An 18,700-nucleotide genomic window follows, 5' to 3' on the forward strand; every position below is an offset into this window, starting at 1 on the left:
GGAAAGTGTATGCATTCGCCAGATGTCAGGTAGAAAATAAAATGGGGAATCAGGCTGATGACAGAAGGACCAGAGGGGAAGTGAAAGAACTAGTTAAAGAAAGGAGAAAGAGGCTGGACAGCTCAGATAGAAGACCATGGGATTTCCTTTTATAAGCATATAAAAATAAATGTGTGGTAAAAGAGGAAGTAGGGCCAATTAAGAGATTTAAAAAGTGGACTTGCATGTAGATGGAGGAGAAAGATCAAAGCTATTAAACGAGCACTTTGTATCTGTCTTTACAGAGGGAAGGGCAAGTCTGGGCTATCCAGGCTGAGGTGAGAGAGGAGGTAACTGGTACGCTCAAAGAATTTACAATTGAGAAGGAAGTGGTGTTAGAAGAGCCAGCCTTACTTTTTGATTTATTATTGTCACATGTATGTATTAGTGTAGAAAAGTATTGTTTCTTGCACACTGTGCAGATAAAGCATACCGTACCTGGAGAAGGAAAGGACAGAATGCAGAATATAATGTTACAGTCATAACTAGGGTATAGAGAAAGATCAACTTAATGCGAGGTAGGTCCAATCAAAAGTCTGATGGCAGCAGGGAAGAAGCTATTCTTGAGTCGGTTGGTACGTGACCTCAGACTTTTGTATCTTTTTCCCAATGGAAGAAGGTGGAAGAGAGAATGTCCGGAATGCGTGGAGTCCTTGATTATGCTGGCTGCTTTTCCGAGGCAGCACGAAGTGTAGGCAGAGTCAGTGGATGGGGGGCTGGTTTGGGTGATGGACTGGACTTCATTCACGACCCTTTGTAGTTCCTTGCAGTCTTGGGCAGAGCAAGAACCATATCAAGCTGTGATAGCTCCAGAAAGAATGCTTTCTATAGTGCATCTGTAGAAGTTAGTGAGAGTTGTAGCAGACATGCCAAATTTCTTTACTTAAAATGGACATGATACCAGGACTGGATGAGATCCAAGGGAGGTGAGAATAGAAATTGAAGGGGCACGAGTGATAATCTTTCAGTCTTCCTTAGACTCGGGGGCGGTGTCAGAGGACTGGAAAATTGAGAATGTTACATCCTTATTCAAAATAGAGTGCAAGGATGAAGCTGGCAACCACAATTTGACTTCAGTGGTAGGGAAACTTCTGGGAACAACGGTTGTGGACAAAGGCAATACAAGTAGCCCTCGACCTTGCAGCATTCGTGTTACAATGGACAACAGTTAACAATGTTTATAAACCACATTTGGACTTTTAAAGTTGGTTTTGATTTTATGACGCCATGCCAGAATGTTCTATGATGCGCATTGCTGTTCTGTGGTACCATCTATAATACTGGATAGGTTGAACTATTAGGTTGGAAATGAGTGCATTGTTCTGTTAAAATGTTTTGGTGCAACTGTTGCATTTTTAATATATTCATACACTTGTGTTGTATTTAACAAGTGATTTGATTTATTATTGTCATATGTATTAGTATACAGTGAAAAGTATTGTTTCTTGCGCACTATCCAGACAAAACATACCGTTCATAGAGAAGGAAAAGAGAGAGTGCAGAATGTAGTGTTACAGTCATAGCTCGGGTGTAGAGAAAGATCAACTTAATGCAAGGTAAGTTCATTCAAAGGTCTGACAGCAGCAGGGAAGAAGCTGTTCTTGAGTCGGTTGGTACGTGACCTTGGACTTTTGTATCAAGGTTAAACAATTGATAGTGATCGATGGCTTTATATCTCCTCACACAACTGAAGAACTTGTGCTAAGGTGTTGCCACTTGTGCTAAGGTGTTGCAACGGTTGCCACAGCGACTTGACAGGGCAAGAGTTGTGAGCATTTGATACTACCAGGCACCCCATGAGCAATTTCCAGCCTTGGTTCAGGAAGCAATCCCCCTATTTGTGATGTTGTTCCCATGGGAAAAATCAGTTCTGACTTGCGATGTTGCGTCTTACAACCTGGTTCTCAGGAACCAAAAGTGGCGCAAGTCCGAGGCCTGCTTTGGTTGTGTTGGCAAGTGCAGGATAATTAAGGAAAGGCAGTGTGGATTCATTAAGGGAAAATTATGTTTAATTTTAAGGTGTTTTTTGAGGTGTTAGCAGAGATGGTTGATGAGGGCAATGCTGTTGATGTGTATATGGATTTTCAAAAGGCATTTGATACAGTGCCACACCTCAGACTTGAGCAAAATTTTAACTTGTGGAATAAAAGGGAAAATAAAAGGGATAAGAAATTGGCTGACTGACGGGAAATCGAATGTGGTGATAAATGGTTATTTTTCAAATTGGAGGAAGGTTTATAGTGGACTTCCCCAAGGGAAGATCCTTGATCTTCCTGATATGTATGACTGACTGTGTGTGTTTGTGTGTTCCTTGGGGACAATAGACTGAGAGGAGACTTGATAAGCGGTGTTCAGGATCCTGAGGGGTGTGGACAGGGTAAATAGTCAGAAACTGTTCTCTCTCTCTCTCGAGGACATCAAGAATGAGGAGGCATACATTCAAAATAATTGGCAAAAGGAGTAAAAGTGATGCAAGCAAAAATCTTTTCACCCAGGGAATGGTTGGAGTCTGCAACAAACTTCCTCAGAGGGTGTGGCAAGCAGGTTCGATCAAGGCATTCAAAAGGGAATTGGATTGCTATCTGAGAATGTGCAAGGCGAAGGAGTGGAATGCTCTTTCGGAGAGCCATTGCAGACTCAATGGGCTGCATCGTCTCCTGCACTTCTGAGATGGAGCTGCTTTACAAGATAGCCACACAGACTCCTAGCGACTATGGCAAGGTCTGCAAGACGTAACAGCTTCAAGCTGAAGGTGTATAGAATCACCAGCAACAATGCACCCCTCCAGATGAGCTGAACACATTCTATGCCTGTTTTGAGCGAGAGGACGTCATCCACTCCAGAAGCCTCGGTTGAACCGGTATTGCAGATGCCAGATCAGCCTTTTTGAAAGTTAACCGAAGGAAAGATTCCAGCATCCGCAGTAATTCACTTTTAACCCAAGGAAAGCGATCGGCCTGGATGAGCATTCAAATCCTGCGCTGGCCAGGAATTCGCAGACATCTTTAACCTCTCCTTACTCCGATCTGAGGTCCCTACCTGCTTCAGGAAGATGACCATCTTCCCTGTACCAAAGAAAAGCCAGGCGGTGTGCCTTAATGACTACAGCCCGATGGCTCTGACATCCATCAGTATGAAATGTTTCGAAAGGGTAGTCATGGCATGCATCAATTCCAGCCTCCCAGATTGCCTAGATCCACTACAGGTTGCCGATCGCCGCAACAGGCCCACAGCAGACGCCATCTCCCTGGCCCTGCACTCAACCCAGGAACACCTGGATTACAAAAGACCCTTATGTCAGACTCCTGTTTGACTACAGCTCAGCCTACAACTCTCCTCTCCAAACTCCGTGACCTGGGACTCAGCTCCTTCCTCTGCGACTGGATCCCAGATTTCCTAACCCACAGACCATAATCAGTAAGAATAGGTAACGACACCACCTCCACCATTATCCTCAACACCAAGTACAAGGCTGTGTCCTCAGCCCCTTACTATGCTAGGAACATAAAAGAAGAGCAGAAGTAGGCAAATTCAGCCCTTCGAGCCTGCTCTGCCATTCCATCAGATCATGGCTGATCTCTATATACATTAATGATCCTTATACACTGACAACTGTGGCCAAATTCTGCTCCAACTCCATTTTCAAGTTTTCTGATGACACCACCATAGTGGGTCAGATCTCAAACAATGATGAGACGGAGTACTGGAAGGAGAGGGTCTGGTGAAATGGTGTGATGAAAATAATCTATCCCTCAATGTCAGTAAAACAAAGGAGACAGTCATCAACTTCAGGAAATGTCGGGGAAGACATGCCCCTGTCTACATCAATGGTAATGAGCTTCAAGTTTCTAGGTGTTCAGATCACCAACAACCTGTCCTCCACATTGCTATAGTTAAAGTCCACCCACGCCCCTACTTTCTCAGGAGGCTAAGGAAATTCAGCATGTCCTCTACGATTCTGAACAATTTTTATAGATGCACCATAGAAAGCACCCTTTCTGGATGTATTACAACTTGGCATGACTCCTGCTCTGACCAAGACTACAAGAAACTACAAGTGAACGTACCCCAGACTATAATGCAAACCAGCCTCCCATTATTTGAAACCAAAAGAGAAAACGCTGAAAGATCTCAGCAGGTCTGGCAGTTTCTGTAAGGAGAGGAAAGAGCTGATGCTTTGAGTCCAGATGACCCTTTGTCAAAGCTGAAAGGCATAGGAAGTGGGAGGTATTTATACTGCAAGATGAGGGAATGAAAGATGAGTCATAGCCACAAAAACAAGGGGAAAATACTGCCAATGGCTGTCCACGGAGAATAAAGGGTGTGAATGGCTGAACGACAGAGAAGCTGTGACAGGTGAAGATGTTGGGGGCGGTGGGGAGAGATGGGACAGAAGTAAAATGTAGAAAAGGGGAAGGACGGGGGGGGGGGGGGTGAGAAGGGAAGGGGGAAATAGTGGGAAAGAGTGGGGGGGGGGAAGAAAAATGAAGAAAGACAGTAAAGAAATATGAGGTAGAGAACAGTTTAAAAAAAAAAGTAAATAGCATGAAAATAAAGGGGGCCAAGGTGGGGTAGAGCAAATCATCTGAAGTTGTTGAATTCGATGTGGAGACCGGAAGGCTGTAAAGTGCCTTGGAGGAAGATGAGATACTGTTCCTCCAGTTTGCATTGAACTTCACTGGAACATTTGCAGCAAGCCAAGGACAGGCATGTGGGCATGGGAGCAGGATCGTGTGTTAAAATGGCAAGCAGTCGGAAGGTTAGGGTCCTGATTGTACACAGATCGAAGGTGCTCAGCAAAGCGATCACCCAGTCTATGCTTGGTCTCTCTGATATAGAGGAGACCACATTGAGAGCAGTGAATGCAATACACCAAATTGAAAGAGGTGCAAGCGAAACGCTGCCTAACCCCCTCTTCCACAGATCCTTTCATATGCCTCCAACATTCTGCCTCCAATTGGACACCCCCACCGGGACAATTACCTGCCCTCGACCTTTTCATTGGGAACTGTCGTCGGGACATTGGCCGTCTCAATTATTCTGCCCCGTGTGTCCCTAACCATTATTTGACTCTATCTACACTTCCCGTTGCCTCGGAAAAGCAGCCAGTATAATCAAGGCCCCTATGCACCCCATACATAATCTTTTCAACCTTTTCCCATCAAGATAAAGATACAAAAATCTGAAAACACGTGCCAGCCGACTGAAGAACAACTTCTTCCCTGCTGCCATCAGACTTTTGAATGGACCTACCATAGATTAAGCCGATATTTCTCTACACCCTGGGTATGACTGTAACACTACATTCTGCACCCTCTCCTTTCCTTCTCTCCTATGTACTCTATGAATGGTATGTTTTATCTGTATAGCGTGCAAGAAACAATACTTTTCACTGTATCTCAATATATGTGACAATAATAAATCAAAAAAATTGTGTAACCTATATTGACCCTCCCCCACAATGCATTACTTGGAAGACCAGACAACTAATCAAGCTCAAAATTAATTTGAGCCATGGCTGTAATCATTCCTCTCATGTGGTGCTGTAGATAGCCAACTGATTTTAGATGAATATCTGAGATAACCAAGTAGTTTCAGATTCTCGCATCTGTAGTAATTTGCTACAAGTAATATCCATCCTCAATTATCTTGTATATACCGTATATTAGAGCATATAATCCTTAAGAAAGCTCAATACTTGGTATTTTTCCAAATATCTAGCTAATGTTTTGTGTATTAACACTTGTTTGCGTGATAGACTAATGATCTTGCTGTGTCACAACTGAGCAATAGATTTTGATAACTGGGGCGAACTACTCTAATTTACTCATTGCAACCACTCTTATCTCTTGTAAAGCTTGTGGTTGGTGTTGAACACCAAAGGGTGTGCAACAGTATGGGTGCAGCTCCTTCACACTGTTGTGTGGTGACATTGAGTCTCTGGTACTTAAGCAGGGTATAGTGTTTTCAGTTCTCTAGCTGTCTCCTGCCTGCAGGTGGAGATTCTGATTGTTGCCCCTGGTACAAATGGTAACTGCCTGGAGAGAGACTTGCATTGCAATGATAGTTTGTAGCAGCTGTCCTTTCCACTATGGCACTCAAATTGTCTTGCATAAAGTGTCTCCAGAATGTTAAAGTCCTTGAATGAGCAATGTGTCAAGTAGTCGCTCCTTAAAACAAAAATGTTTTTCCAGTAGCTGATTAAGTTTTTTAAGTAGAGTAAGGAGTCTAACAACACCGGGTTAAAGTCCAACAGGTTTATTTGGTAGCAAATGCCACTAGCTTTCGGAGCGCTGCTAGTGGCGTTTGCTACCAAGTAAACCTGTTGGACTTTAACCTGGTGTTGTTAGACTCCTTACTGTGTTTACCCCAGTCCAACGCCGGCATTTCCACATCATGACTACCATCGAAGTTTTTTAAGCCAGAGTGGTACCTGTCATTTTATTCAATGTTTTCTCCAAGACCCAATTCTTAATAATCTGAAGCCAAGCCTAAGCAATCCAGATCAATTTGTCGCCACATCTTCCTCTGTCAAGTTCACTTGAGTGCAGGCAACATTGAAAGCCTGCTTGACAGATAAAAAATGATTGGTATCAGTCATTAACAAGAGGGAAGTAGAAAATGCATAGGAAGTCATTAATACAGTGCTGTGGACTTCTGCAATTGCAGTCGACATGTTTGATTTTATCCCACAGGAACTTGCATTTGTAAAGAACCATTAATATAGAAGAACATCCTAAGCGCTACAGAGGCACAAGGAAATTTGGTACCTGGTCAAAGAAGGGAAACATTTATAGATGGATTTTCAGGATGCTCTTAAAGGAGAGAAATTTATAAACAGGGGTTAGTGTGGCTTAAATCATGTTTGCCAATGCTGAGGCAAAGAGTGAGAGTGAATGCACAAGAGACCAAGGTCATAGGCATAGCGAGTTTTAGGGTGAGAGAATTGTAGTGATCAATTGGTTAGAAATGAGAGGGCCGAGATGATGGGAGGATTTTGAACAGCAAGATAATTTAAGATTTGAGACATTGAGGAGCTAATACAGATATGATGGACAAGCGCATTTGGTGTGGGAGTGCAGTTTTTGGAGGAGTTGCTGTTTACTGGGGGTTATAGTTCAGGAGGTCATTGGATTACAAAGTTTATTAGAGCATGGAATTGGATTTTCAGACTGTGCAGCTGGCATTGAGCACAGAACATACCGCAGATCAGCCATGATCTCATTGATGGCAATCAGACCTGATGAACTGAATGGCCTACTTCTGTTCCCACATCTTATGGTCTTATGAATGAGATTGTTGTGAAAGTTTTTAAATATGGAAGAAACTTTGTTCATAAATTGCTATGATTCATTAATATTTTACAGGTACCACCTGATCACGTAATTCCTGCTGAAGAGAAAATTTATGTTTACAGTCCACTGGGAAGTGCTCTCCAATTTGAAAGTAGCATAGATGGCTATGGAAAGAATCCCAGCATAGTCACTATGTATGTATAGGTTTACGTTTCCTTCAGTAATCTCCCAGTTTATAAGGAAAATATATAATGTATTCCATGTTCAGGATTCAAGTGATAGTGAATTTCATTTCTTTCCAGATTTTCCATCTGGAATACTATGATGGGTACATCGATATTGAGTCTTCCATGGGCACTAAAGGAGGTTAGGAGTTCTTTGCACAGTTTCATGAATTTTTATCAATATTGTGTTGCAATTTTTCTGCATTTAATTAAAATGTTGCAACTTCAGAGCCAGTTTGTTGAAGTTATAGCTTCTTCAGAAACAATAACCATTTTTCCCTCTCCCAATTAGGCAGGATTTACTTTAGGGATTATATTGCTCGTTTCAATGAACGTGCTAATGCTGTACTGTTGTTATCGGGTGCTGAAATCGCGACAGACCATAGGTGCGTATTATTATTTTGTAATTTGCTATTTAATGTGGTTATTGAGTAATTTGCAAGGATTTCAGAAATATATTTTGCAAGTAAAAATAATTTGTAGTGTTTAACCTAACTGCTTATTGCATACTGGCAACTTGGTTATTGTCTAATCATTGCCATGTTTAATTTGTCCAGTTAAAGTATTTAAGGAAACATCAATTTTCAAAATATTTTTGTTGAATGGTACCTGAGGTTGGGGATAATTAATTTTAAATGACTAATAGTAGTAATGGTAATGTGTTTTTTTAATGCATTTGTGATAAAACCTGTTCTAAACTTATGGGATTGTCAAAACACTTTTTCTTTCAAAATGAATTTAGACTTCTGTACCTGAGTACTGGATGGAAATTTTCATTCCCAAAATAGTTTTATGGGGAGCATGCATTCAATTTGTTACACTATAAAGGCCTTGCTATTTCAATTCACAAAGGAAAATGAGAATATATTGAAATTAAATTTCGGTTAACCAATTTGTGCAGTCTTTTTGTTAGACATATGGACAGTTCAGAGAATGGTGGATGTGAACTTACATTTTGGCTCTTTGCTTCACAGCAAAGTGTTTTAGCAAGTCACTTTCAGCTGCTACTCGATGAGAAAAATTAATAACTGGACTGTTGGGTTATTTGGCATGTAAATCAAAGACTTGAGTATGTATGAATTAAAGTATCTGAGAAGCACATTTGTTCAGTAAATTATCTCCAAGTCCCTTTGCCACACAAAATCTGTCTGCTTTGTGTCCACTTTTTCTTCACTCATGGGATGTGCGCATTGCTGGCAAGGCCAGCACTGTTGCCCATCCCTAGTTCCCCTTGAGAAGATGGTGGTGAGATGCGTTCTTGAAACATTGCTATCCATATCGTGTAGTTATATGTACAGTGCTTATAGGAAGGGAGTTCCAGGATTTTGGCCCTGAGACGGTTAAGGAACACCAATTTAGTTCCAAGTCAGGTTGTTGTATGGCTTGGAGAGGAGCTTGCAGGTGGTGGTGGTGTTTCCATATATTTGCTGCGCTATGTGGTGGAGGTCATGGTTATGGAAGATGCTTGCTCAGTTGTGCTTGCTTCATCCTCCTTACAGTTTGGCTGTTTTCCACTAAAGGGAAAGTAGAATTACACCACAAGTGCAGTGGTCTGGATGAGTTTAAATCCTTGATGCTGGTGGTAATCCACTCTTGGGATTTTGTGGCCTGCTTGACCACGGTTTCTCCAATTAATATCTTTAACCAGCAGGCTAGCAGCAGAGTTTTTGGCCCTCTATTTGCTGAATTGATTTCTAAAATTTGTTTGTTTTTCTTAAAGATTATGTCAATACATCAGACTGGGAGTTTCCTGATGTCTGCAAATACTATTTTGGCTCATTTGGTCAGTGGTCCAGTCTTCTTTTCTCTCTCATTTCTCTTTTTGGAGCCATGATTGTTTACTGGGTCCTTATGTCCAATTTCCTCTTCAACACCGGGAAATTTATTTACAGTAAGTTTTTTTTTGAAAAAAGAACTTTGTTTCTACCAGTTTGAACTTTTAAGTATAACTTAGATCTCTGCAGATTGTTTGATTCCTAAATCTTTTAATTATCACATTCAAGATGATGAGAATTCCTACACGTTAAAATCTTGAGCATTCTAATTTTATCAAATTACTGTGAATGGTATTTATTACATGAGGAAAATAAATTGATTACAATTGCCTCCACAATTCAGAGGTTTGCTTGTAAGAATTGATATCAACCAAAGGCTTTTCAATATTCCAGAAACTAGTGGCACAAAGCAGTCACAGGGCTGTTTTTATGATTGTTTGTTTGATTTTTAAGCTTGTTTAATCTCATTTACCATGTCCCATTACTTTATTTTCCAGATTATGTTCATAATGTCACAGAAGTGGACCATGTGTTAAGTACGAATGGAAGTGTTAAAGGTAGTACTGACGGTTTGAGAGTTAGGTTTAATATAGAATTTAAATGTAAACTTCATCACAAAATGTATGCATAGTTCTTTACTTAATATCCAGACCTGAACCCATTGCTCTATTTCCACTTTATTCTCCAATATTTGGCTTCCTTTTAGTCTTTATACATATCTCTCTCTGTTATGCTTCTTGCCGTTTCTTCACTCTTGGGTCCAGGATCCTCAGTCCTACCCCTAACTTTGCCTTCTGATTCTTCTGGCACCCTAGTCTTTACATCTCATTGACAAACTAGCTTCTCTCTGCCTCACTTGCCATCATCCAAGGCACTCCATTGCCTACTTAACAAACAACTGACCATCCTACTTTTTTGTCGAACCTACTGGAGGTTAAATCTTGACAAACTGATTCCTGTCAACTTATCACTTCTAGTGCCAATCCTGTAAACTCTGCTAATGGGTCAGCTTTCATTGTCCCCCTCAGCATTTCCTGCTAGAATGTCTGTTCACTCTTGGACAAGGCATTTGTCCGCTACAAGCCTCTTGTGAATGATCGCAATTACATCATGGTCTTGACACAGATTTGGCTGGAGGGTGGTGATACCCTCCTCCCTTCCTGGCTTTACCATACTATTATCCCCATCCAGTCAACCTGTCGCAATGATGATGTGGCTCGTATCACCAAATCTGCCCCACCTACTGTTCTGGTACTTCATCCTGCTTTGTGCATCTCACCGTTCTCTCTTTAAAACCCTTGCACTCTACTGCCCACCCTTGTACCATAAAAAATTTCACATAAGATTGTAAGAAATAAGAGGAGTGTGTCTTACAGCCCATTGAGCCTGCTCTGCCATTCAGTAAGATCATGGCTGATCTGATTGTGGCCTTAACTTTCCTGCCTGGCTCATGGATTTCTTTGTCACTAAGATTGTGACAATTTCATTAGCTGCTTCTGTCTCTTCCCTTCCTCTAGCCCATCGAGGCAAACCTCCTCCTCCAAGATTATGTCCCACCCTATCCCTGAACTTGTATCTTTCTCCAGTTTTTCACCTATTTCCCTGTCTGTTCTCTCTAAGTTCATCCATGAGACTACCCCTGCTCTCTCGACCCTATTCCCACTAAACTGGCCATTGAATTTCCTTTCCTGGCTCCTTTTGCTAGTTGACGTTGTTAATGGTTCTCAGTTGCTGTCCCCCTCTCCTTTTAAATTTGCTATTATTGCCCTTCCCTTCCATCATTGCAGGCTATTGCTGGATTGCCAAACACTCTTTCCCCTCTGTTCTTGAACATTATACAGCTTGCAAATCCTTCCCATCATTTACGGAACTCTTTGGAGGGATTCAAGCAATTGGGTTTCTGTCTCTGCCTTAGTGTCAGAATTGCTTTGTATTAGTCACAAATGGTATCCTATGTGACATTCACAAAGGTAAACTATCTGTCTGCAACTTTTGACTCAGTTGAATATGCTTTCCTCCTCCAATGTCACTCCATCATCGTTCAGTTAGCTGGCATCATGGGTTTCATGGTTATCCAGTCATATCAGAACATTACCTGCAATGGCACTTCCAGACCTCCAGTGTTCCCTCATGGATCTATCTTTGACTCCCCTATTTCTAATCACATATTGCCTTTTGGTGACCATCATCTGCAAACACACATCAGTTTCCACATGTATGTTGATGGCACACAGATCATTCTCACTAAGAGTTCTTGCCACTGCTTGTCTGACAGCCTGTGCTGGATGAGCAGAAACTTCCTCCAAATAAATTTTGAGAAGTCCAAAGGCATTGTATTTAGTTCCCACCACAAATTCAATTCCCCTCGCCATCAACTTCATCTCGCTCCCTGGCAACTGTTTGAGTCTTGAAAGCATATTTGAAATGAGTTTCCAAGCACAAATCACTAAAACTCATTTCTGCTTGAGCATCACCTGACTCTGCCCTGCCTCAACTCATCTGCTGCAGATTCCCTCATAGACCTTTGTTGTCTCCATGTTAAATTGCTCAGTTATGTTCCTGGCAAAACTACTTTGACATCCAACCACAGAACTTAGGAGCAGGAGTAGACCATTTTTTTGCCTCAAGCCTGCTCTGCCATCCACGCTCCTGGCTGATCAGATTATAGCCTTGCTTCCACATTCCCACTACTACTGGATATAATATGATTGACGTGACTTTATCTAATTCAGCCATAAAAATATTCAATGACCCTGCCCTCCACTTTCTGGAGAGCGAGCACCATGGACTTTGCATCTCCACTTCTGTATTTGGCTAGACATTGGACAGGTGAATAAAAGCTTTGACTTTGGGGATTGAGGACTTGTTTGCAACTTGACTGGTGAATAAAAAAGCCCACAAATATAACTATTACTGTACAGCTATTGCTATAAAGTATTTGATAAAATTTGAAAGATGGTCATACGGTGCCCATAGTTAACAGAGTTGTATGGTGTTTTTGTTTCAAATTCAATGCATGGAAATATTTGAGTTGCATGCAATTAATTTTTGTATTTTAGACCATATTAGAACATAGGCATGGATCTATTTTTCCTCTAACTACAAGGGTCCAAAGTAAAGTGACTGACTGATCCATCTCTTATCACTCCCAGTGAGTGCAAATGTTCATTCTTATGCCATAAATGCATAACAGAAGCTAACCCAAACATTTCAAACAAGTTCCCAATCAGTACGTTCTACTGACTGGAGCATGCTGCCAAGTCAGATTTGTTTTCAATACCTTTTTATTTGAAGGTTGTTGCAATTGTTTATAGAATTTGCGATTCTGATCCTTGCTTTTTATTTTCAGTTGTTTGTCCAAACCCACCCGGAGTCCACCACCATAACAGCACAGACATGTCTTTCATCATAAGCAATGACACAGGTGTGCAGGAGTTTCGGGAATGGTGGAATAAAACCAATACTGTCCCCCTCTACCTGATTTTCCTGTTGTTGCCTCTCCTCAGCTTCAAGTCTGCTTCATTCTTTGCACGATTCAATAACCTAGGTAAGTATTTCATTTGAATGCTGATGCAGCTGTAGAAACTTGCTGAGAGTAAGGACATTAATTGAAGAAACAGCTAGATTTAAAAAAAAAAACAAGCTATTTAGCAAATAAACTGTGGTAGCTCCAGTGCGTCCAAGAATTTGGAAAGTCACCATTAAACTTTGAAGTCTTCTCATGACTGTGCGTAGTATTTATTTGGATTGGCTATATGATAGATGTCTCTGCACAGAATAATTTCTGCAACTTCTTGTGTTTTTGGAGTTTAGTTTTCAGTTTGTGCCATGAGCAACATTATTTTTTGAATTAATTTAAGATGTACTGATCACTTAAGATGGTTTGGAAGAGCTGTGCCTTTGAATATCAGCAATAGTTGAAAAATTATGGTTATCAGAACACTTAAAAAAAATGCTAGAATTGTGAATGGAGGCAGTGGGACATTTTCTGGAAACAGGAAGAGAGTGAACTCCTTTTTAGCCTTTAGTCTTCATGTTTTCTTTGGCTTGTGCTGCCTTCAAATCAGTTTTGGATTTTAACTGTAGTGGGAATATTAAAATTGATTTGATTCCTTCCTAATCTCACAGTTAAATGCTGTCTTATACTGTTCATGTATTTGACTTGCCTCTGGCTTCGCAATGGCAAATCTGAATTTGGTGTTTGCTGAAGTGCTGGTTCAACTTTGTTTATGGTTAGATTTTATTTGGATTTAGTGATTTTTTTTAAAATGCTGTTTTCTTTTGGGACGGGGCAGTTGGCGAAAGAGATGTGCTCTCTTCCACATAATGGTTGACTTTACAGTTACTGCTGAATGGGATGCAGGGATGCTGTTTCCTCTGCCCGGGGCATCTAGAACAAGGGGTGACAGTCTCAGGATATAGGGTAGGCCATTTGGGACTGAGATGAAGAGAAACCTCTTCACTCAGAAGGTAGTGAAGTTCTCTACCACAGGATGTGGAGGCCAAATCACTGAATATATTTAAGAAGGAAATAGATTTCTAGACTCTAAAGGTGTCAAGGGCTGTGCGGAGAGTGCGAGAGTATAATGTTGAGACGGAGAATCAGCCATGATCATATTGAATGGCAGAGCAGGCTTGAAGGGCTGATTGGCGTTTTCCTGCTCTGATTTTTTTCTATGTTTCTATTGAGCCAGAGATGTAGACAACCCTTTTTTCTCCAATGGGCAGAAGCAATCATTAGGCATGTGGTGCCAGTTTAGCTGTGACGATGTTGCTTCTTATTCCAATGTTAGCATATCCTGGACCTGTTCTATTTGGGAAAATAAGTGGGTGTTCCTGATAGTTTGGATGCTACTCCAATAATGACTTCTGATAATTTACTTTAGTTTCAGTTTAGCTGCTGATTCTCCGTATGCAGATTGAGAAATGATCTGTTAACAATTGTCTTGATCATGTTGCTTTTAATTCAGAACATGCTGTTTTGTGTTCTTCAAATATTGCTGGTCTCAATGGATACATTGATCAGATACAGCTCGGAAATATACTTAATAACCACATATGGTTGATATGGCTTGGAATTACATTGGGTTGTGCATTTCCTCCTTTTACTCATTAAGAGGCATAGTGGAACCTTTTAATGCTCATTTTTAATTAGATTCCTCTGCATCCAAATATGTGTCATTTCAGTTTTTCTTTTTTACTTGCAGGCACAGTTTCAGTCATCTATTTAATTATACTAGTAACACTGAAGGCAGGGAGAGAAGGATTTCACTTGGAGTTCCACTGGTTTGAATCTGCACATAATTTTGTAGCAGGTAATGTTTTGAATAATTGTACATTCCACTTGATTATTATGTCTCATGTATAGAATGACATATCAAACTAAAATTAAAAGGGAATCTGGGGGAGATGGCCTATTTGACTAACTTGCCTTTTGAGTTGATTATTTTTAATTGCAAGATAGATTCTGAGTCTTTTTAGCCCATTTGATATTATCCTTCTAGAATAGAAAAACTTGGTGTGACCTAAATTTTTCCATCGCAACCACTTGTTACCTTGGTATATCTGAGAGTGTCCTTATAGGTTAACTTTATTGTCTTGAGTATTTCTGTACCATTTTATAAGATTTCCTTCTCGGGAGCTTTAGTGCATTATTTGTAGCTTTTCCTCTGACACCAGACATCCAACAGAGGCAATCTAATTGCAAGACTGAAGTGCAGCCCAACAGTTTCAACACAACTCGAGGGGATTTGAACTCAACTGATCTTGATAATATTATGTAGATTGGAAATGTTTGGACATGATGGGTCAACAAATGTCCTTGGATCTCTTGTAGACTTCGCTCCTGGGAACTTGTCTCCCACTCATTGGAGCACCTGGAATTATTGCATTATGTAGGATAGGCGGAGTCTATTTGTCCCATCACACCTGTGGTGATTCATTGAAAGAACAATCCAATTAATCCCATTCCATCTTTTATTTGGTTGCAGGCAAGTACAAGGTACTGCAGAGATTGTTTTGCATTTGCTGCAGCTTTAGCGAAACTATCTGTTCTGAATCCACAGTCTTTCCTCCTTTTTGCATCTTTTTTCTTGTACTCCATCCCACCTCCACAGGAGGAGACCGGCATTCCCCCTCAATCAAATATTGCCAAAAGCAGATTATTAGGTCCTTCATCTCCCTTCTTTAGAGGCCTGTGTGTACACTGGCTATTTATTTGTTTGCACAGCAGTCACTAATGGCATGTTATAGACTTTTATACATATTTAAATATAGAATGTTTCTGTATATGGCTAAATGAAAAGTGAGGACTTTTTCTGCTGTTACTTAGGTTGGTATATTTCATGTTTATAAAGGATTACCTATTTAATTTTACCACTACATATGATGAGGGGGTTTGAAAATGTTTCCAATAATGGAACACATTTCAAACTCCAGGTAAAAGGTTTTGTAAATGGGCAGTGGGAGTAGGGAACTAAAGATTTAGTGGATCATGGATCTTTTTATCCATGGACTGTGAATGTGCCAGCCCTGTAATAGTTGTTAGTTAAATTAGCTTTGGTGATAGTGGTCTCGGTTTTATTAGACATGGCCCTACAGGAGGGGGGGAATTAATTAGTGCAGTAGGATGTCCCCCACACAAACCTTCCAGCTTTCCAGTTGAAAGTCTACTACTGCACTCCAGTTTGGGAGCAACAGTATTGTGCAGAAGTCGGGGGAAAAATCCAACGGCTGCTCCACTCTTTGTTGTAGACTTGTCTTAATGATCTCTCGAAAGCACAAACATACGTTCAAAGCGAGAACAGTGAAAATCAATTGGCAACTAATGTGCAAGTAACTGATTCCTTTAAAAGGTGCTGCTGGGAGGTTCCTTCCTGCTGCTGAATGCATGTTCTGCCTAATCTGCATACTCCAGACAGATGGTCATTGCATGTGCCTAAGTGCCGTACCCTCATAGCATCCAGTGCAACTTGCATCTGATGTTTTGTACATGTCTCATGTGGGTCATTTTTGACTTGAGGGCCCCTGGAACACCCAAACGGCCATTACAAATAGGACTTTTGTGTTCTCTGACTTTGGCTTATGATTCTAGGACTTTTCAACATAATGGGAAGATTTTTTAACAACCAGTTTTTGAAAATTTTAAAATGTCAGTAGGATCTCTAACATGTTTGTCATATTGTGTTTATCCTTTTTAACTGTTCTTTCCTAATTATTTTTGAAACTACGTAAATTATTTTCCTGTATATGTAGGTTTGTTTGTGAGTGTTTCCTCAGTAGCTGACCAGTTATGTAGGACACAGATTGTTGCTGACTAACATCTCTAGTTCCTTTTCAACATGGCAGTTGAATGTGACTTAAACTATTAAAATTTGTTTGCAAACCACAAACAACGAAAGCCAATCCCAACAGTAAACTTATTTTTGTATTGGCATCTTGACTTTGTAAAGTGCCTTGAATGACTTCGCTAAGAGTTGAAAATATCAAGGAAGAATGCCATGTTTGATGGGAGAGAAAGCTTTGCAAAAGGTAGGGAAATGAAAGGTAGAGGGGTATGAGAGTGAATTCCAGCAATTTAGGCAGAGGCGGCAGAAGATTGTGCCATAAATAGTAAGGTCTGAGGTGTTCAATGAGCAGAAGGCCATGATCAAAGGATCAAAATGGGAGAGGATGCGAGGCTGTAGGGCCTTGCAGTAATGGTATGAGGATGTTGATGAACATAACATAACTAGTAGCAGGAGTAGTCAATTTGGCCCCTTGCTCTGCCATTCAATACAATCATCTATTTCATCGCCACCTTTCTGCCCACTCCCTTAACCTGCTAGTTAAAAAGTTTCTTTTTCAAATTTGTTTAGTGTTCCAGCATCCACTGCACTCTGGGCAGAAAATTCCACAGATTCATGACCCTTTGAGTGAAGTAATTCCTCATTTCTGTTTTAAATCTGCCACCCCTTAGCCTAAAACTATGGGCTCTCATTCTAGAATGCCTAACAAGAGAAAGTCTACATCTATCCTGTCAACCCCTGTTAGCATCTTGTATGCGTCTATCAGACCTCCCATCATTCTTCTAAACTCCAGCGAGTATAAGCGTAAATTCTCAATCTCTCTTCATAAGACAGGTCCTTCATCCCTGGAATCCATCTAATGAACATTCTTTGAACTTGCGCAAAGGCATTTATGTCCCTCTGCACTGAAGTTTCTCTCCATTTAAATAAGTTGCTTTTTTTATTCCTCCGACCAAAATGGGTAACCTCTCACTTATCCACATTAAATTCCAGCTGCCAAGGTGAGAGCATGAAGGCATTAATAGGAGCACTTAAATTCAATATACAGGTGTGACAGCTACTGTATATAGGACAAGAGAGGATACACGCTTGAGCTTTGAACAAGTTGTAGTTTAGAGGCAGAGGATGAGAGACTGAGTAGTCTGTGAAGTAGTATCAAAAAGTGACCGGGTTTTAGAGTGGCTGAGTTTTGAGAGTAGAGCAAGGACAATTATGTGTAATGTTCAGCTTTTAAAATGTTCAATTTCACTTATTTCTGACCATCAACTACCATTACGCTGAAGGGCAGAGCAGGCTCGAGCGGCTGAATGGCCTACTACTCCTTTGTTCCCCTGTTATCCACGATATCTCATTTGTAACATTGCTTGTATATCCAGCATTGGACGAACAGAAATTTCCTCCAGTTAAAATATGATAAACTACGTCAGGGTCACATTTTTATGCATGAAATGCTAAAACATATATGCTCAAAGCAAATTAAATGAGCTGAAGCAAACTCATTGGATGCTAATTACGTAGCTAGTGAAGTTTTGTTTTTCCTTTCCAGAGTTCAGGTTATCTTTTCCACATCTGACTGGAGTTCTTGCACTTGCTTTCTTCATTCACAACTGTGTCATCACGCTGTTGAGGAACAACCAACACCAAGAAAATAATGTAAGTTAAAACTATAGGAAGGGCTCCATTAGGCAAGGGTGTTACATTGTAACATTCATGGTAATAGTGTTTAACTTGGCTATCTGGTTTAAATAAGCTGGCATTTGAATTGCATATTATTTCAAATTTATCTTTCCATTTAAGTGCCATTCCTGACCAAAACAAAATGGTAAAACCTTGCTTTTAACTTTTTAAACCATCTCCAGTGTGCTGACAAGAATTAAAACATGATCGATTGCTTCAATTTGTCCGCCCTTCCTTCTGAGGGAAAACCTCTGGATCAATTCCCTTGCAGCCACATCTTAATTGAGAAAGCTCTCTCTGTGGCTCTTCCACAAGACAAGTTGTTCCAGGCTCCTAATAATGACTTTAAAGATTCCTCTTGGCCACTATTGGTATTGCTTAGGGTCCTCTCAAATAGAAGGGCT

General features: G+C 40.6%; 1 protein-coding gene across 6 annotated transcripts in view; it reads left to right on the forward strand.

Moving 5' to 3' along the window:
- The window catches only part of slc38a9 (solute carrier family 38 member 9), a 69,823-nt gene that overhangs the window by 31,508 nt on the left and 19,615 nt on the right, over window positions 1-18,700 (forward strand). For all 6 annotated transcript variants that reach the window (XM_078219124.1, XM_078219112.1, XM_078219131.1 and 3 more), the window contains 8 exons: window positions 7,407-7,528; window positions 7,637-7,700; window positions 7,851-7,944; window positions 9,279-9,449; window positions 9,831-9,890; window positions 12,683-12,880; window positions 14,541-14,648; window positions 18,166-18,272. In XM_078219124.1, coding sequence (XP_078075250.1) covers window positions 7,407-7,528; window positions 7,637-7,700; window positions 7,851-7,944; window positions 9,279-9,449; window positions 9,831-9,890; window positions 12,683-12,880; window positions 14,541-14,648; window positions 18,166-18,272 — 924 coding nt within the window. The remainder of the gene's footprint in view (window positions 1-7,406; window positions 7,529-7,636; window positions 7,701-7,850; window positions 7,945-9,278; window positions 9,450-9,830; window positions 9,891-12,682; window positions 12,881-14,540; window positions 14,649-18,165; window positions 18,273-18,700) is intronic.

This window comes from Mustelus asterias, chromosome 1 (genome assembly GCF_964213995.1).
Source record: "Mustelus asterias chromosome 1, sMusAst1.hap1.1, whole genome shotgun sequence".
NCBI lineage: Eukaryota > Metazoa > Chordata > Chondrichthyes > Carcharhiniformes > Triakidae > Mustelus > Mustelus asterias.